We start from the raw sequence: 20638 nt of genomic DNA, 5'->3' as shown, positions 1-20638 counted from the left end.
TGATACATGCGGGATATTCCTAGTGCGAATATTCGCTTTTGCACTAGATGGAATAATGCTTGAAAATGGGAAGGGAATGAGTGATCTTTTTGTAAAGTTGTTCATTTGAATTAAAAATTTCTGGTAACTGAGAGCTCAAGGCTTTAAGTAATTGTTGTTCTCTTACCTAGCTATTAACGGAATTGTGTTTTTACTCTTCTGAATTTTGGTTCAACTGTTTATTTTGTATAATGACATTCGTTTGCTCAAGGATATTTTATCTAAATTTATAACAATAACGGAAATTTCGGGATGGAGCAATACATAAGGGAAAGGCAACTACTCAGCTACAGTATAACGAATCAATAGGTGCAGCATAGACACACTTAAAACAAACAGCATTCATACTAGCTTTTGAACACTTGCTCTTCTTCCAGCACCTCATATGGAGCACGAAATGGTTCTGATGCAATCCAGAGAGATAGGAAGCAAACATCTTTGCCTGACTTCTTCAAAAAATTCTACGTATGTGATGTTCAAGTTGTGTCGGTTCAGTTCATAGATTTGTGCAAAAATTTGACTGAAGTTGTATTTTACAAATCCATTATTAAAATAATTGTTTGCAGCTAATTCTTTTTAATTTTTTTTTACCATTTACTGTGTGTTTCTGTAGTATATCCCCAATAAAATTTGACTCGAGTTTTATAATTATCATTGGGAAGTCTTCTCCTTTATACTTTTTTCCTCCATACAGTGTTCAGAATTCATGGTCCTTTAAAAAACGTTGTATAGAGGTTTTACTGTATGCGATTAAATGTAGATAGTGTGTATACAACTACCCGTGATTCTGACTTTTACATGGCAAATATGAGCTGTCTCTAGCTTTCTGTTTACTACTTTTTCAACATTTCTATATATTGGATGAATAGAAATGCACACAAACAGCTTACATAATTCAATACAACGCCTACAAATTATGAAAGAAAACTGCACAGGTAAAATAAATTCTCATTCATAAATTCAACTCTCTCTCTCTCTCTCTCTCTCTCTCTCTCTCTCTCTCTCTCACACACACACACACACCACACACACACACACACACACACACACACACACACACACGAACGTGTGTGTGTGTGTGGGGGGGGGGGGGGGACACCATGATGCATAAATAACTGCCAACACACATGGAAGAGTTCTCTTCATTTTATATTGTTCAGGCCATTTTTATTGTACCTTCAATACTTCATTTTTCAAGAAATACCTTTATCACCATTTTCTAAGTGGAGCAATTAAGAATGGTACAATTACAAATTTTAGAGTCTAAAAATTCTAAATAAGTAACATAAGACAATCTTTACAACAATGTGTCAAATAAAGACATTTTATGCAATTCAGAGAATTTGAGCCATATATTAACTGTTGCTAACCAATATACAGAGTATGTCAAATTAAATGCCTTTCAGGCGTCAATTTTAACTGGCAACCAGTTCCAGTGTTTTATTATGCCATATTCAGGCCCCACTAATACCAGTATTGCAGGCCCCTATTTTGATCACAACTGAGGTAGATTCTTCCTACATATCAGTCAGAGACCAGAAGATGGCATAATAAAACGCTGAAACTGGTTGCCAATTAAAATAAGGTTGTAAATTGATGGCTAAAAGGTATTTAATTTGACATCCTCTATCGAACAGCCGAGTAACACAATCATTTCTAAAAAGATGGGCATACAGAGAATACACAGAATGGTCGGCGTGTTGCAGGGTAGGTTGTGCTGAGAAATAATTGTTAAAAAAAACATTTGATATGTTGTGCCAAGTTAATTAACATTGAAGATTTCCAATCTGGCCATTGTGCTTGCACAATCAAGTGGCCTGCTAGATACAGTTAGTGTCAGTTGTTCTCATAGCATGGATTATAGCACACGACACTGCTCTGCATGGTTCCATTTTGATCCTTACTACCATCCTATATCCATTTTTTTATCACTGTATTGCTCATGTTTAGGAAACAGAATGAAGAACAAGTTTTGTGACACTATTTCTGGTGGGCCACTTGAATTTGTGCATGCCATGACCTGACTAACTTCAACGCTAAATAACTCAGAAACAGTGCAACATAGTGAATTTTTTTCTTAACAATCATTCCTCAACACAGCCTACTCTGCAACATCCTTATAAGCTTTTCACACTGTTTATGAACCCCCCCCCCCCCAACATATAGTTGTTGCCTGTATTCCATGTTTCAAATTCAACATTTATTCTCAGAAGAAAGGAAAGATTTGAAACAAACTGAAAGGCAACACAATAACAACTTTATACAAAAATTATCAATAAATGACACTACTCTGACTTGTTTACTCACTCTGAGAATAGCAGTAAAGTAGATGTGTGTTGCGGATTCCCACAGCATTGTTACAGTTAAGATCCACTTCAAAGTCACACTGAGTGTCTCTGAACTTAAGAATAGGCACTTTAGCTTGTATCAGCTCTGGACGTTCCACAAAATCTGAATACAAACAGAAATACAACAACAGTAGTATCTACAATAACAAATAGGTATTGGTCTGGTACAAAACAATCAATGAACGGTTGTTGAGAATGAGCATAGTATTTTAAAAACAAACGAAATAAATAATAAGAGTGTAATAGCAACAACTCGTTGTATAGTAAGGGCACTGAGTGGTCAACACGCATGTAAGCAAAATCAAAATCTGGTGCTGCAGCTCAACTGGGATGAAGCAGTATGTCAGGTACTATGCATGAAAGAAACAAGGAGGAGAAAGAGGAAGGACGAAGTGGAGGGAAGACTGTCAACCTTGAACATTACAATGCAATTAGTTCTGTGAAAAATTAATTAGTTCAGGCACAATTTGAAGTTCTCATACATTTATCACTATGCAACACTCTAAAATATCTTCAGAACCTTGGTCTAGAATCGAAAATACCTTCTCAGAATCAACCACATAGCCAGCTTCACAGCCCAATTTTTGCAGATTCAAAGGAAGTATTTAGTTTCTTGCAAAATTGTACACTTTAAAAGTTATCAGTCAAATAAGACCCGCTTTCAGGATACCACTCTTCCTTATATAATGCCACAGTGCTGAAATCTGTTTCAATAATATTGTAGCTAACAATTTTCCAAGCACAATGGTGTTTCTAGATTTCCCATAGCTGGAATTTTGAGGGAGATATTCTAAACTTTAACTTTTGTTTAATAGGCCTAATTTATGAATGACAACTGTATTAAACTCAAGGAAACACAATACTGCAAATGAATTTACACTGTCAAAAAAGTTGTGTGTATTGTACAGTGTTACAGGAGAGCTCACCTAAATGATACACACTAAAATTTGCTATATAATATGTTATTTGATGAAGAGGTCAGGTGAGAGCGCACAGGTATTTTTTCGCTACTAGGTTGACAGCCATCTACCACAAGAATCAGCCCAAGGCCATGCAAAATCTCCTGTGTAAAATTAGTTGTGTTGCTGTTAATAATATTAACAGTTTATGTTAAATAACCAATAATACCTCCGATTTTGATAAATCTGCAAAATCTATTTTAAGTGAGTAATAAGTATTTTAAAGAATGCCTACTACTGTTATGAGAACAATATGTGAAAAAATTCCTAAGACAAAAAATTGAATATATTACTGTTTATCTTGGAATAACAACATAAGGTTAGGGGATTACTCTGTTGAACATAATCTCTGTTATTCAAGCTACTTGGCAATCAACAACCATATTATGATGACTGAAATATAAAATTCTAACAAGACTTGAAGAATGAAATTTTCACTCCGCAGTGGAGTGTGCGCTGATACGAAACTTCCTGGTAACTTGAAACTGTGTGCCGGACTTAGACTCGAACTTGGGGCCTTTGGCTTTTGTGGGCAAGTGCTCTACTGACTAGTTCTGCAAAGTTTGCAGGAGAGCTTCTGTGAATTTCGGAAGGTAGGAGCAGAGGTACTGGCAGAATTGAAGCTGTGAGGACAGGGCGCAAGTAGTGCTTGGGTAGCTCAGTCAGCAGAGCACATGCCCGCGAAAGGCAAAGGTCCCGAGTTTGAGTCTCGGTCTGGCACACAGTTTCAATCTGCCAGGAAGTTTCTAACAAGACTTTTATGCTGCTGTTCTATCTGAAAAAGAAGAAAATGAAAGCTAATAAGTATATATAAGTAACAGTGTGGACTTGTTAGATCCCCCATCAGGCACCTCTCCAGGTGGCAGATAGGGGAAAGCCTCCCTGATACGGGTGGTACTGGGGAAATAAAATTCCCAGGGCAGACCAAATACTAACACATTCCTAAATCCACCAGTGTCTGTTCTGGCATCCAGTTGGTAGTGGTCAGTGTCTGTTCACCTAGTTGGTGCGGCTGCAACACATGTCTTGATCTCAACAATCAAGTCTTTAACAATTGTGATCTCCACCAGAGGTCACACACCACAACCACATTCAACTTGAAAAAATCATGATGGAACAACAGGAAAGATAGATACCCACTACCCCTGGCCCCAGTGAATTTACTGGTTTTGGTCATCAGATTCTGGGGGACCAGGAACATCATGAAATAGATAAGAGTTGGAGCTTCTCGAAGCCTCTTTGCAAACATTTTATTGGCACACTGAACATAAATACACTGGTTAAGAAAGGGTAATTTAAACAGCTTACTGATGTACTAGAAAAATATCGCATCAAAATCCTCACAATACAAGAGGCGCGTTTTACTGACGAGAACCATTTCAACACAGAAAACTAAAGGACATAGAAAGGAAAACCTGCTGTCAAGCGGGGAACACCAACAATGTTTGCCACAGGATTTGCAGTACACAAATCTGTCAGGCATCATCACAGATTTCAGTTCAGTATCAGACAACCTCCACAACAACCTTCAAATCAGGAAACAAAAGATACACAATCATCAACACACATGCACCTATAAATGATCACAACAGGAAGAGACCACAAGAAGTCTTAAGACTTTTGGGAAGACATAGAAGAAATGACAAACAAAATACCAGAAAGACACATCAAAATTGTACTAGGAGATTTCAATGCACAACTACGCAAAGAGAAGAAGTACAAGCAAATCACAGGCCCACATATAGCACACAAATGCACAAACATGAATGGGAGCATTTCATAAAGTACTGTCAAAATTTTACTTAAAAGTTATGTCGACACAATTTCAGAAACCAAGACGAAAATTCACAATATGGAAAATGCCCAAAAATGTATGGGGACAATTTCAAAGACCACATAGCCAGAACAAGTAAAAATACAAGTGAAATTCTAAGTGTGAGAACTCACAAAGGATTCTTCGAGTCTGACCATCACTTGCTACAAGTAAAGATTAGGCTAATTCCAAGGAATAGAAAGACAACACCGAACAAAATTATAAGACCAGTTTCAGAGCACAAAAAGATAAGCAAAGACAAAATTATTGAAGAAATTAATCAGAATACAACAGAGAACTGAACAGACTTGGCGAAGACAATTCAGAAGGCAATGCTTTGGGGCCAGACTCCCGGGAAACGCGAACTCCAAAAACAATCCTCGAAAGATATTAGAGCAGTGAAAAGAGCATACGACAAAAATAGACTAAATGAAATCTAGGAAGACTTCAAGAAAAATAATACATGAAATTTCTATAGAATATTCAGGAAAAATATACTGGGTTATCAGCCGCCAAATATATGTTTCAGAAGAACAAATGGATCTTTAGAAACAAACACTACAGAAAATTGCAATACTCTTAAAGGATACTTTGATAAACTCCTCAACTATGAGAAGCCCAAAGAAAAATTATACTTCACAAAAACACCACCAAACCCAGACTCGAAGTCACCTACAATCACACAGGTAGGGGATGTTATAAAGCAACTAAAGAACAACAGAGTCTCAGAGTAAGATGACATTTTCGGCGAGATCTGGAAACTCACAAACCAAAATATTACATAGAAAATTCATAAAATTCTCTTTGAAATATGGAGTACAGAGAAAAGGGGAGACAGGACAGACCCTAAAAATTACAGAGGGATCTCATTATTACCGGACACTTACAAAATTCTGCCCCAGGTGTTACTGAACAAAGTGGAACGACAAGTGGATACAAAGAATGGCGAATACCAGGAAAGATCCTGATTGGGAACACACTAGAAGGTCAGACAGGCGAACAACACTGTAGTTACATATGTGGATTTTATGAAGGCCTTCGACTCCACTGACAGACACACATGACTAATATGAAATCGAATCAGAATCATTTGAGATATTTACAGGGGTCACACAAGATGTTCTTTCACCACTTCTATTCAACATAGTCCAGGTCAAAATTATCAAGCAGTGGGAAGAAAAAGTAAAAGGAATTCAGTTAGGAAGAACACGTGCAAACAAGACAATCATAAAATGCCTAGCATTTGCAGATGACTTGGCAATACTCAGCAACAACAGAGAAGAAGTGCAAGAATCCCTGGAATATTTACATGAAACCTCTGCTAAGATGGGATTACAGATATCATGTGAGAAAACACAAAGAAAGAACAATAATACACAAGTCATGCACACAAAATACGGATTGGTTACCAGAGCGGAAAAATTCAAGTACCTCTGAGAATACATACAAACAGGAGGATCAAACATGGCATCCAATACAGAACGAACAGAAAACTTCAGAAAGTGTACAAACTTACATGGATGCACTGCAATAAAAGAAGCATTTCAAGACAGGCGAAACTCAGGCACTACAATACAGTTGTACTACCAGAAGCTCTCAATGTATCAAGAACAACCACTATCGGGGCATCAGGCATCGCTGAGACAGAAAAGATAAATGTAAAATCTTTCGAAAAAATTTTGGAGCAGTACATAGAAATGGTATATGGATGAAGAGACCAACCAAAGAACTATACGAACATATAGACAGACTCACAGACAACCAGGAAATGTCGATTGACATTCTTTGGGCACATACATAGAATGAACAACAACAGACTCACAAAGAGGACTTTTGATGTAGTCAACAGCTCAGTCAAAAGAACCAACTGGTTTCATGAAACAGAAGAAGACCTAAAACAAGCAGCAATCAATAAAGAAATGATAGATGAAGGAGACAAATTCAGAAACAAAATTATGAACACGAAATTTGAAGTGAAAGAAAGGAAGAGATCAGGGAAAATATGGACAGAGCAAAGGAAACACGAACACAGTCATAAAATAAGGTGGTTTTAGGAAGAGAAAAAGAAGAAGAAGAAAACATAAAAAAGGGGAAATTGAATAATCCTTCAAATTCAATCTCTGTCTTAAGGGCACAAATGTATAATAATAATGAACAGTGTACACACAGTGCTACACACTCAATAAAACAACTGTAAAATGTTAACCATCATAACAAAGTAACAATGTGGCATACAGTTCCATTAAATATTTTTTTTTCTGGACTACAACTCTTTTGAAGGTGGGATTACTAGTAAAAATCCAGTTTGATGAGTTACAATATATATTTTTGTATTATTATTCGAATTACTATTTTCCAACGATGAGTGAAACACAAACATGTTAAGAGAAAGGGAGAGAATGTGACAGAGAGTGTTTGTGGCTATATGCGTGCGAGGCAGAGTGGAGCACGTGAGAGAAATCAGAGCAGAGTAGAGCGTGCGAGGTGGAACAGAATGGAGCATGTGAGGCAGACCAGAATGGGAGTGATGCCTTTCCATAGAAGTGGGGATGGTTATGTACATATTCCTCAGAAAGTATTCAAGACAACATTCAAAATGCAGTTTAGAATGTGGAAAGTGCAAATGTAAGAGATAATTTAGTTTCAAGCCGCAGTGACAGGGGGGACTTGTTTGGAATCTCAATGTAAGAGTTATTTTGTTCGCCACTTGCTGCTTGTGCTGTAAATTCTACAGCTGCTTGTGCTGTAAATTCTACAGCTGCTTGTGCTGTAAATTCTATGCATACACAGTTTCATAATTCTCAATTTGCTCCATAAAAGCAAAGATCTCCTACTTCAATTCCAGATTGTTGGATACAGACAGTTAATGATGCAACCTACACTGAAGCAAAAGACATCATCTTCCAAGAATCATATCAAATTATTTTCATTTCATATTTGCTGATCACTGACTGCATATATTTTTAATAACTTACCACAGCACCTCAAGTAGTGGAGCATCTGTTCAAGATGACGGACTGCTTCATTGCGCTGATCAATTTCAGTGTGCCTCACAATAAGACACATATCAACATCACTTTTATCACTTCCAAATCCACTCATGGTAGATCCCACAAGAAACAGGCCATAGCGTGGAAATTCCTTCTGAAATTCAAGAAATGATTTAGTCTCCAAACTAATTATGAAAATAAGATCTTTATCTGAGAGACAAGAAATTTGCATTCATCTAATTACTAAAAGTTTCTTATTTAGTCCATTAATGCAAAAATTCGTGAAGAATTGTTCTAAAACACTATAACATAGCTAGAGTCAATTTTTTTTCTGCCTTACAAGAAATGAGAGATAAGAGAGGAAAAAAGTTTACTTTGAATCAAGATAAGCTAGGATGTAAGTAACCAAATTACAAGTGAAATTAAAAGCACAGAGAACTAGTAATGGGCTACAAGCAATAAACAGCTCGAATACGAGGGATAAACACTAAAAAATAAATGACAGAGTATGGACAAAATTGAAATACAGACATGTGGATGGTAATGAAACCCTCACAACAAGTGATCCTGGGATCTGAGTGATCTCCGCCTTATATATTCCTCTCTTTTACCCAAGGAAGGAACTATCACATCCAAAACCTAAGAAAGTGTATGTACTTTTCTGTGTGCACTGGCAGTACTGACATTTCTTATAAGTACTGGCCAGCAATTCTCTCGCATACTTAAAATATTTCTTCAAAAATAAATTTTAAGCAGACATTCAAGCATGGGTAGTTGTTGCCATAAAACGAATATTAAGCAAGCAATTCCAGACCAAGGCAGCAGTAGGGGACTCTTAACGAGTTGTGTAGCTGTCATCAGTGAGGCAGTCATCCTCAACACATACCACAGGCTCCCAATGATTGCACTGTATTATTCAGATATCTGCAGACCAACAAATAAGTTCAATTCATGGAAGTCAGCATCTATTCCACAACATGAAGGGATACCCGAGTCAGTTCTCCCTGTTAGTGATAACACAATAATACTTTGGATAATTGCATGTATGCCACTACAATCAATGGTCAACAGTGAGATGTATTTCGTCCCTCAAAAAGTTTACAAGCTGACGACCAAAATCACAAATAATCAGTGAGAAAGTGCACAAGACATTATACCAGAAGACATCTCAAATTCAAATTTTCAATGAGCGTATTACACATAAACTAAGAGTTGGGGCACAGAAACCCAACCTTGAAAAAAAGATAAAAAGACTGGTTCAACAGAAATAGGTATAGCTTTATTAATGTACTAAGGGAGGGGAAAAAAGAATAGCAGGAGGATAGACATACAGTGGCTGGGAGCCATAGCAGTCTAGTACAAACTCACCAAAGAATGGTGAGCCACCTCGTGGGATAACACCTGTGACAATGATAGGAGATAACAAGGCCACAGGTAATCATTAATGAACACTGCACTAATTAATTAGTAGATTTCTGTCTGTCTGTGTCTCTGTCTGTCTGTCTGTCTGTGTTGAGATCTAAAAGAGACTAGATGCATGTGTGAAAACTGTATGCATACCAAGTATAATTAACCTTGTGAATGTATTACATAAAGTTTGTGTGTGAAAATACATTCAGGACAGTTATAAAAAGTTGTTTAAATATTCATTTATCAGTCCACGCAGATTTCTATCACATAGAAATCTGCCAAGGACAGTACTTCTACTTACGGCATGTATCAGTTAGAAAAATGCACCGATGATGACTGATATTAGTCGAAATCATTTTGCAACAAAATATATAAATTATGTTTCCGCAACTGGTTACAACACCCTTTATAATTTTATATTCCATGGTCGCTGCACAGAAAGGGAACCTTATGAAGTCCAACATTCAAAAGAGAGGTATGTGTACATTGGGATCAGGTGACAGCTTCCTGGTCAACAAAGCCATTGCAAGCACTCAGAATACCTTTGTCTAGTTGTAGGACATGAGCAATTAACAACAGAACATTATTTCTTATCTTTCATTGTAAATTTTAAATTTGAATGAATTTAAAAAACAGTGCATTTTAGTATTCTTGGTCGATGTGGTATCAAAATAGAAACAATAAAATGATGTTTTAATTAATATAGGTATTCTGCCGTAAACATGTCACTTCATCACGTGTCACAAGAGACTCTGAAGTCTGTCAGGCAGTCATATTGTTCAAACCAGTTGTAGAACAATAAAGATTTTACCAATTTTGTTGTGGTTACACACACAAATGTCATCAGTCTTTCCTTCTCATCCTGTCTGGTAAGTCTCCCCTGACCTAGGGTTCGACCTGGGGTTCTGTGAGACTTTTCTGAACTGTACCTCTTTCCCTAAACCTTCACCCGTCTTCCTTCCCCTTCAGCTCTTCTGCAGTACAAAGGAGCCACTGGTGCAGAAAGCTTGTAAAAGTTAAATCCTTTTTTGTGTGCTCCCTGCTGCCACTTGGTGAGTAGTTTCTGTATCTATCCATTTATATTGAATATAATAGAGGGAAACATTCCATGTGGGAAAAATATATCTAAAAACACAGATGATGTGACTTACCGAACGAAAGTGCTGGCAGGTCGATAGACACACAAACAAACACAAACATACACACGAAATTCAAGCTTTCGCAACAAACTGTTGCCTTATCAGGAAAGAGGGATGAGGCAACAGTTTGTTGCGAAAGCTTGAATTTCGTGTGTATGTTTGTGTGTCTATCGACCTGCCAGCACTTTCGTTCGGTAAGTCACATCATCTGTGTTTTTAGATATATCCATTTATATTATATTATTAACAACTTATTATTTTCATTGTTATATTAGCCCACATGGACATCATTCCTTCTTATGTAACCCTCTTGCCAGTCTTTGTTGTCGTTTGTCTTGTTTAAACTATCGTCTGTTTTCTAAATTTTGTGCTAGTATTCTGATCATTTATCTTTCCCATCCAGCTTTATCAACATCTTGTCCCTACATCTAGTACCAGTTTTTGTGCACATAGACTGGCCCATTGTTACTTGTGAAACTGTGTATAATAATTTCACTATTATTTACGAATTTGCCAACAGTTCACTCCACTGCAGAGCATTCTGCCGATAGTCTCTTGCCGATTTATTTTCAAATTCAACAGCTATTTTCTTTCCTACCCTCCACTTACCCTGTTACACAATTGTTTCACTTTTTTCTGCATTTGTTTTTTGCCAAACCACTCTGATCAACTTTAATTTCCATCTGCAACATTACTTTATTTGTCAAGCAAAGTAGTTTATATTATCTCCTGTGACTTTCTCTTTCCATCAGGCCAATTTTTAAAATTTCGTCTCCTGTCTGCTTGTGTCTGTATATGTGTGGATGGATATGTGTGTGTGTGCGAGTGTATACCCGTCCTTTTTTCCCCCTAAGGTAAGTCTTTCCGCTCCCGGGATTGGAATGACTCCTTACCTTCACCCTTAAAACCCATACCCTTTCGTCTTTCCCTCTCCTTCCCTCTTTCCTGATGAGGCAACAGTTTGTTGCGAAAGCTTGAATTTTGTGTGTATGTTTGTGTTCGTTTGTGTGTCTGTCGACCTGCCAGCACTTTCATTTGGTAAGTCACATCATCTTTGTTGTAGGAAAAATATATCTAAAAACAAAGATGATGTGACCTACCAAATGAAAGTGCTGGCAGGTCGACAGACACACAAACATACACACAAAATTCAAGCTTTCGCAACAAACTGTTGCCTCATCAGGAAAGAGGGAAGGAGAGGGAAAGACGAAAGGATGTGGGTTTTAAGGGAGCGGAAGGACTTACCTTAGGGGGAAAAAAGGACAGGTATACACTCGCGCACACACACACACACACACACACACACACACACACACACACACACACACACACACATATCCATCCACACATATACAGACACAAGCAGACATATTTAAAGACCATATTTCTTATTTTTTCCAAATTTTTCCCTGCCTTTCTTCCATTTTTCTATCTTTTTCCATCCTCTGCCTCTCGTTTTTGCCACACCTACCATTTCTAACACTAAAAACCATCCTTTCTTGCCACAATGAATCCCATCACATATTACATCAATTCTTTTTTAAAACATGCTTTTGCACTACTGAAATTGAGGTCCAACATTCTGTTTCTTGAAACCTGCTTGTCCCTTGGAGTTACTGACAAATGCCTAACATTGAAAGTCTCTGTCTCTTTTTAAGTTTCAAATAAAGCAATCTCTGGGACTTACCCAACTAATCTGTGAACTATACATCTCATCTGCCAGTTTCCACTCAACTAGACTTCTCTCCTCCTACAAAATCCTCCAGTTATATGCCCCTCATGTTTCCTTGGATGACATCACCCGCCACGCCAACTTCAGGCTGCGACAACATGCCAGACTTCACCTCAAAAAGCTATCCTTCCTTTTCTACACTACCTCAACAGCGGTGTTTCCCTTCCTGCCCCACTGCAGCTCCCCAAACAGCCACACCATCAACCACCACACCTCTCCTACAAACGATGCTTGGCCTTCCTCCTTAACATCCCACAGCCTTCACCACTGCCTCCCAGACCTATAACAACTCAATCACAAGAACCAGTCACAACAGTACAGTGTTCTCAACCTCTCATCCAAAGCACCCCCCCCCCCTCCCACCAATGTCAACTGGAAATATCACTTTGCAACCCAATCCCAAAATCTTTCCAACAGCAAACCTAACAATGAATCCTGCCTTGAACAGTTCCAACCACGATCCCATCTTGATCCATCACCACTGGCTCAAAATCATACCATCCAAGCCTTCCAAGAATGCCTCACATCCAGCATTGCTTCACAACCTTTCCCCAGGTCCCTAGAACATGACCCTATCCTGTCCTCTGCAGAACTGCAGGCTCTACATTCCCTAAGAACTGATGACTCCATTATCCTCCCAGCAGACAAAGGAGCTACCCTGTGGTACTTGACCAACAGGAGTATGTTAGTGAACGTCTATGCCAGCTGTCTGACACTCTACTTAGAGCATCTGCCATCAAGATCCCATTCCTGTGATTCAATCTGACCTGCAGTCCCTCAAAAACCTCAGCCCTTCACGAGGCATTACACCTCAGTTCACAGAACTACTTCCTCCACCCAAACCACGCACCCCACCTTTTACCTTTTTCGTAAGATCCATAAACCCAATCACCCTGGCTGTCCTGTAGTTGCTGGTTTTAAAGCCCCCACTGAACATATATCTGCCTTAGTTGATCAGCATCTGCAATCCTCCTATTAAAGATACCAACAATTTTCTAGAGCGTCTGAAATCCGTGCCCATCCCACTCCTATCAGACAGCTTGCTTGTCACCATCGATGCCAGTTCTCTCTATACCAAAACTCCCCACATACATGATCAGTCTGCTGCTGAACATTTCCTCAGTCAATGCCCATCTGGTTACAAGCCTATTACATCCTTCTTGCTCCCCTTAATTAACTTTATACTTCCACATTTATTTCACCTCTGAGGGGCAGACATACAAACTGATCAGGGGTACAGCCATGGGAACCAGGATGACTCCTTCCCATGCCAACCTTTCCATGGGTCACTTGGAGGGGCCTTTTCTGGGTAAGCCTTCAGCCCTTGGTTTGGTTTAGATACACTGATGACACCTTTGCTGTACACACTCATAGTGAAGCTGACCTGTTAAAATTCCTGGAATCTCTAAATACCTTCTCCCAATTAGACTTCACATGATCCTATTCCAAATCCCATACCGCTTTCCTTTATGTTGATCTCATCCTCACCGAAGACCATCTACACACTTCCGTCCCCATCAAACCTATTAACAAACAACAGTACTTACATTTTGACAGATGTCATCCTTTCCATGTCAAACGTTCCCTGCCATACAGCCTTGGCATTTGAGGCAAACGTATCTGATCAGCTGCAAACTCCTTACAGCTATACAACACCACTCTCACTTCAGCCTTCATGGATATAATTATCCCAACAGCCTAGTAAAAAAGCAGATTTTCCAGGCCATCACATCAAATCCTGGTACTATTGATCCCTCTAAAACACAACTTCAGAGCATACCGCTTGTCACCCAGTATTATCGTCGCTTTGAATGTATGAATCAGCTACTTTAACAAGGCCATGGCTTCCAAAATCATGCCCTAAAATGAGATCTTTTCTGTCTGAGATTTTGCCCACCAGACCTAGAATAGCTTTTCATCACCCTCCCAATCTTCACAATATCCTTGTCAGACCCTATGCTCCTCCTGCACCCAGCTCCCTACCCTACGGCTCCTGCCCCTGTGACCATCCTCACTGTAAGACTTGCCCTACGCACCCTCCTACCACCACCCATTCCAGCCTTGTAACTGGCAAAACACATACTATCAAAGAGAGAGCCACTTATGAAAGGACACATCATATACCAGCTGTTATATAAACACTGTTCGGCCTTTTACATTGGCATGATTACCAACCAGTTATCAGTCAGGATGAATGGGCGTAAGCAGAGGGTGTATACAGGCAACACAAAATATCCTGTTGCAGAGCTTGCTCTACAACATGACAGTCATGACCTCAGAGCCTGTTTCACCACACGTACCATCTGGATTATTCCCCCAGACACCAGTTTCTCAGAACTCTGCAGGTGGGAACTAGCATTACAACATGTCCTTGGTTCTCACCACCCGCCTGGCCTTAATTTACATTAATTCCTTCTGTCTCAGCACTTATTCCAAGTAACTCCTCCTCTTTCTTTACTCCATTTTCATTTTGGATATCTTTAATTTTCTAACTTATCTATTTTTCGCCATCTCCTGTCCCACCTCTGTTACGTACAATGCAGTTACCTTTTCACTATTATTAACTCATGCATGATGTTTTAGTAGTAATGTCTGTCTTGCATATTATCCTATCTTCCACCTTTAAACTCTCAGGATTTCAAATCTCCTCCAGTGCAGTCCCCAACAATCAGTCTTTCCTTCTTATCCCGTCCGGTAAGTCTCCCATAACCTGTGGTTCTGGGTGACTTTTCTGAACTGCACCCCTTTCCCTAAACCTCTCCAGTCCTTTCCCTTAAACCCTCTTCCTTCCCCTTTAACTCTTCTGCCAGAAAAAGGAGTCACTGGTTCCGAAAGCTTGTAAAAATTAAATCCTTTTATGTGTGTGATCCCCTGCTGCCGCTTGGTGAGTAGATTCCTGATCTATCCGTTTACATTATATTATCAACTACAGATTATTTTCGTTCTATAAAAAGCTTTGTAGTACAACTTAAAGGTGTTTTTAAGAATTACTTCAAGAAAGAACCCCCTGTAATAATAATAATAATAATAATAATAATAATAATAATGACAGTAGTGGCAATTTCTATCATATGTTCAGATAGGAATTTGGAAGACTGGATAGATTATACGTGTGAACTGTGTAACCCAGAATGCAATGGATTCGATAATGCATCTCTAGTATAAATGGTACACATTGAAGTAACTTTTTTCCTTTTGTTTGGAAAGGAACTATTAACAGAATCCCATAAAAATGGCTATAACATTGTTTTTCCTGTATGTGACTGCACTCCAATTTCAGAATAACAGTATAATATTGTTTGAGCTGGAAATAATTTTAAATACAAATATTAACAACATATTCTGTTCTCAAAACCAATATCTATTTTGTGTGGCCTTCAAAAATATCAAATCAGAATCGTGTACAACATATCTACCCAAGATGTTCAATAGTTTTTTAACATTTTATTAATGATTTTACTTACATACATATGCAAAAGCCATACGATTACATGGGTTACCCCCAACAAAAATTTCCCTATAGCTGTAAAAGGAAAGAAAACATTTATCAGGAAACATACATCAAGCAATGAGATTTTTTTTATTTTTGTCATAGCAAGGCAGCATGTTTGGTATTCCAGTTGCGTTGAAATCTGTCACCTGACATTATAACCACTGTGTTTCAGCCACTGCAACTTCTTGCAACCAAAAATTTTGTCCAAACAAGACTTGCTCGAAGCAGAAGAAAAGACAGAAATCAGTGAGATCAAGAACAGCAGTACTGGATGGATAGCTAACACCTCTCACAGTAATGCCTGTAGAAAATGTGATGTGTGGACACTTTAAAAACTTTGGAAATCTGGCTGCACTAACAATATAATATTTACTTGGTCAGCACATCCAACCAATAAACTACATTAATCTAACAACAAATATCAACTGATGCACAGTTACTTGTTACTTTATCAATGGTTTTATTTCACAGCTGGCACCAAAAAGAGCCACATCCACCATTTCCAGTCACTACAACAACAAATCCATGTGCCATCATAAATGCAAAACTTCTCTCGAGATAGCCACCTCCTGCATCCCTTGCAAATGTGCACTTACCTTTCTCAATGAGCAGTTGGTGCGTGAGAAATCTAGTTTCTGGATACCCTCAGTACATCAATTTCCATTATTTCACATCTATCCAAAAGTACAGTTCTATACAGAAATAGGAGGCATTAACAAGCAGTAGTCTCCCAACAAAATGCTTCTTATAAGTTTTACACAGTGACTTATCTTTCACAATGTACTTATTCTTTATCGATCTCTACTGCGGAAACAGTTAATATCTATATGTAAATCAGTTTCTGTAGACACATGACTGGCAGGTCTGTGTCACTGCCAAGCTAATGATGTTAAAATAAAAAATTATATATTTGTGTAAAAACAAAGATGATGTGACTTACCGAACGAAAGCGCTGGCAGGTCGATAGACACACAAACAAACACAAACACACACACAAAATTCAAGCTTTCGCAACAAACTGTTGCCTCATCAGGAAAGAGGGGAAGGAGAGGGAAAGACGAAAGGATGTGGGTTTTAAGGGAGAGGGTAAGGAGTCATTCCAATCCCGGGAGCGGAAAGTCTTACCTTAGGGGGAAAAAAAGGACAGGTATACACTCGCACACACACACATATCCATCCACACATATACAGACACAAGCAGACATATTTAAAGACAAAGGGTTTGGGCAGAGATGTCAGTCGAGGCGGAAGTGAAGAGGCAAAGATGATGTTGAATGACAGGTGAGGTATGAGTGGCGGCAACTTGAAATTAGCGGAGATTGAGGCCTGGTGGGTAACGGGAAGAGAGGATATATTGAAGAGCAAGTTCCCATCTCCGGAGTTGGGATAGGTTGGTGTTGGTGGGAAGTATCCAGATAACCCGGACGGTGTAACACTGTGCCAAGATGTGCTGGCCGTGCACCAAGGCATGTTTAGCCACAGGGTGATCCTCATTACCAACAAACACTGTCTGCCTGTGTCCATTCATGCGAATGGACAGTTTTTTGCTGGTCATTCTCACATAGAATGCATCACAGTGTAGGCAGGTCAGTTGGTAAATCACGTGGGTGCTTTCACATGTGGCTCTGCCTTTGATCGTGTACACCTTCCGGGTTACAGGACTGGAGTAGGTGGTGCTGGGAGGGTGCATGGGACAGGTTTTACACCGGGGGCCGTTACAAGGATAGGAGCCAGAGGGTAGGGAAGGTGGTTTGGGGATTTCATAGGGATGAACTAACAGGTTACGAAGGTTAGGTGGACGACGGAAAGACACTCTTGGTGGAGTGGGGAGGATTTCATGAAGGATGGATCTCATTTCAGGGCAGGATTTGAGGAAGTCGTATCCCTGCTGGAGAGCCACGTTCAGAGTCTGGTCCAGTCCCGGAAAGTATCCTGTCACAAGTGGGGCACTTTTGTGGTTCTTCTGTGGGGGATTCTGGGTTCGAGGGGATGAGGAAGTGGCTCTGGTTATTTGCTTCTGTACCAGGTCGGGAGGGTAGTTGCGAAATGCGAAAGCTGTTGTCAGGTTGTTGGTGTAATGGCTCAGGGATTCCGGACTGGAGCAGATTCGTTTGCCACGAAGACCTAGGCTGTAGGGAAGGGACCGTTTGATGTGGAATGGGTGGCAGCTGTCATAATGCAGGTACTGTTGCTTGTTGGTCGGTTTGATGTGGACGGACTTGTGAAGCTGGCCACTGGACAGGTGGAGGTCAACGTCAAGGAAAGTGGCATGGGATTTGGAGTAGGACCAGGTGAATCTGATGGAACCAAAGGAATTGAGGTTGGAGAGGAAATTCTGAAGTTCTTCTTCACTGTGAGTCCAGATCATGAAGATGTCATCAATAAATCTGTACCAAACTTTGGGTTGGCAGGCCTGGGTAACCAAGAAGGCTTCCTCTAAGCGACCCATGAATAGGTTGGCGTACGAGGGGGCCATCCTGGTACCCATGGCTGTTCCCTTTAATTGTTGGTATGTCTGGCCTTCAAAAGTGAAGAAGTTGTGGGTCAAGATGAAGCTGGCTAAGGTGATGAGGAAAGAGGTTTTAGGTAGGGTGGCAGGTGATCGGCGTGAAAGGAAGTGCTCCATCGCAGCGAGGCCCTGGACGTGCGGAATATTTGTGTATAAGGAAGTGGCATCAATGGTTACAAGGATGGTTTCCGGGGGTAACAGATTGGGTAAGGATTCCAGGCGTTCGAGAAAGTGGTTGGTGTCTTTGATGAAGGATGGGAGACTGCATGTAATGGGTTGAAGGTGTTGATCTACGTAAGCAGAGATACGTTCTGTGGGGGCTTGGTAACCAGCTACAATGGGGTGGCCGGGATGATTGGGTTTGTGGATTTTAGGAAGAAGGTAGAAGGTAGGGGTGCGGGGTGTCGGTGGGGTCAGGAGGTTGATGGAGTCAGGTGAAAGGTTTTGCAGGGGGACTAAGGTTCTGAGGATTCCTTGAAGCTCCGCCTGGACATTGGGAATGGGGTTACCTTGGCAAACTTTGTATGTGGTGTTGTCTGAAAGCTGACGCAGTCCCTCAGCCACATACTCCCGACGATCAAGTACCACGGTCGTAGAACCCTGGTCCGCCGGAAGAATGACGATGGATCGGTCAGCCTTCAGATCACGGATAGCCTGGGCTTCAGCAGTGGTGATGTTGGGAGTAGGATTAAGGTTTTTTAAGAAGGACTGAGATGCAAGGCTGGAAGTCAGAAATTCCTGGAAGGTTTGGAGAGGGTGATTTTGAGGAAGAGGAGGTGGGTCCCGCTGCGACGGAGGACGGAACTGTTCCAGGCAGGGTTCAATTTCGATGGTGTTCTGGGGAGTTGGATCATTAGGAGTAATTAGGATCATTTTTCTTTGTGGCAAAGTGATATTTCCAGCAGAGAGTACGGGTGTAGGACAGTAAATCTTTGACGAGGGCTGCTTGGTTGAATCTCTGAGTGGGGCTGAAGGTGAGGCCTTTGGATAGGACAGAGGTTTCGGATTGGGAGAGAGGTTTGGAGGAAAGGTTAACTACTGAATTGGGGTGTTGTGGTTCCAGGTTGTGTTGATTGGAATTTTGAGGTTTTGGAGGGAGTGGAGCTGGAAGTGCGAGATTGAGTAGATGGGAGAGACTGGGTTGGTGTGCAATGAGAGGAGGTTGAGGTTTGCTGGAAAGGTTGTGAAGGGTGAGTGAGTTGCCTTTCTGGAGGTGGGAAACCAGGAGATTGGATAGTTTTTTGAGGTGGAGGGTGGCATGCTGTTCTAATTTACGGTTGGCCTGTAGGAGGATGCTCTGAACAGCCGGTGTGGATGTGGGAAAGGAAAGATTAAGTACTTTTGTTAAGGATAGGAGTTGACGGGTGTGTTCATTGGCTGAGTTGATGTGTAGGTGAAGGATTAGTTGGGTGAGGGCAATGGATTGTTCTGTTTGGAACTGGTATAGGGACTGATGGAAAGAAGGGTTGCAGCCAGAGATGGGAACTTTAAGTGTGAGGCCTTTGGGGGTAATGCCAAATGTCAGACAAGCCTGAGAAAATAGAATATGGGAGCGTAATCTGGCTAGGGCGAAGGGATGTTTGCGGAGGGAATGTAAATAAAACTTAATGGGGTCATTGTGGGGGTGTTGTGTGGGTGACATGGTATTAGAAGGTGGAAAGTGTAACATGAGGCTGAAATGAAAATGAAAATAAAAATATATGGGGAAGGATAAAGGTGGACTGGAAAGTAACTGGAGATCTGGTGTGAAAAAAGGTGAGAAGGTGTTGGTTACAGCTGGGCTATGTTGGACTTGGGTTGTTAGACAGCGATGTGCACAAAGGTTAGGTGGTTGTGTTGCCGCCAAAACACGTTAAAGGACGGAGAAATTCGGGAAAATTTCGAAAAAACTGCGTGTAATATATTAAAAGGAGTGGTTTTGTGGTGGCAGATTATGAAAATGAGGCTAACAATTGTCTGACGAGGAAATAATGACGTTAAAACCTGTGGGAAGCGGATAAAAATTATCAGTGATGTGGGAAAAACGGAAATGGAAATAAAGCGAAAGTTATTAGAATTAGCCGAAATGGTTGTTTAAAAGGTGAAAGGAACTGTTTGTGAACTAGAAATGGTGGATTTTATAGCGGCGGTAGTGTTGAAAGCGGTAAAAAAATTTTTTTGGTTATGGTTTGGAAGTGGGTTACGTATTATTAAGTATATATAGGCA

General features: G+C 40.1%; 1 protein-coding gene across 3 annotated transcripts in view; it reads right to left on the bottom strand.

The window, feature by feature from the left end:
• The window catches only part of LOC126199329 (poly(A) RNA polymerase gld-2 homolog A-like), a 162759-nt gene that overhangs the window by 93172 nt on the left and 48949 nt on the right, over positions 1-20638 (bottom strand). For 2 of the 3 annotated variants that reach the window (XM_049936173.1, XM_049936176.1), the window contains exons 6-7: positions 8135-8303; positions 2347-2490 (exon numbers count right to left, since the gene is read on the bottom strand). In XM_049936173.1, the coding sequence (XP_049792130.1) occupies positions 2347-2490; positions 8135-8303 (313 nt within the window). The remainder of the gene's footprint in view (positions 1-2346; positions 2491-8134; positions 8304-20638) is intronic. The other variant, XM_049936174.1, reaches the window with a different exon arrangement.

Source organism: Schistocerca nitens, chromosome 8, assembly GCF_023898315.1.
Source record: "Schistocerca nitens isolate TAMUIC-IGC-003100 chromosome 8, iqSchNite1.1, whole genome shotgun sequence".
Lineage (NCBI taxonomy): Eukaryota > Metazoa > Arthropoda > Insecta > Orthoptera > Acrididae > Schistocerca > Schistocerca nitens.
The sequence above is the reverse complement of the archived record's forward strand: the minus strand, read 5'-3'. Positions and strand labels throughout refer to the sequence as shown.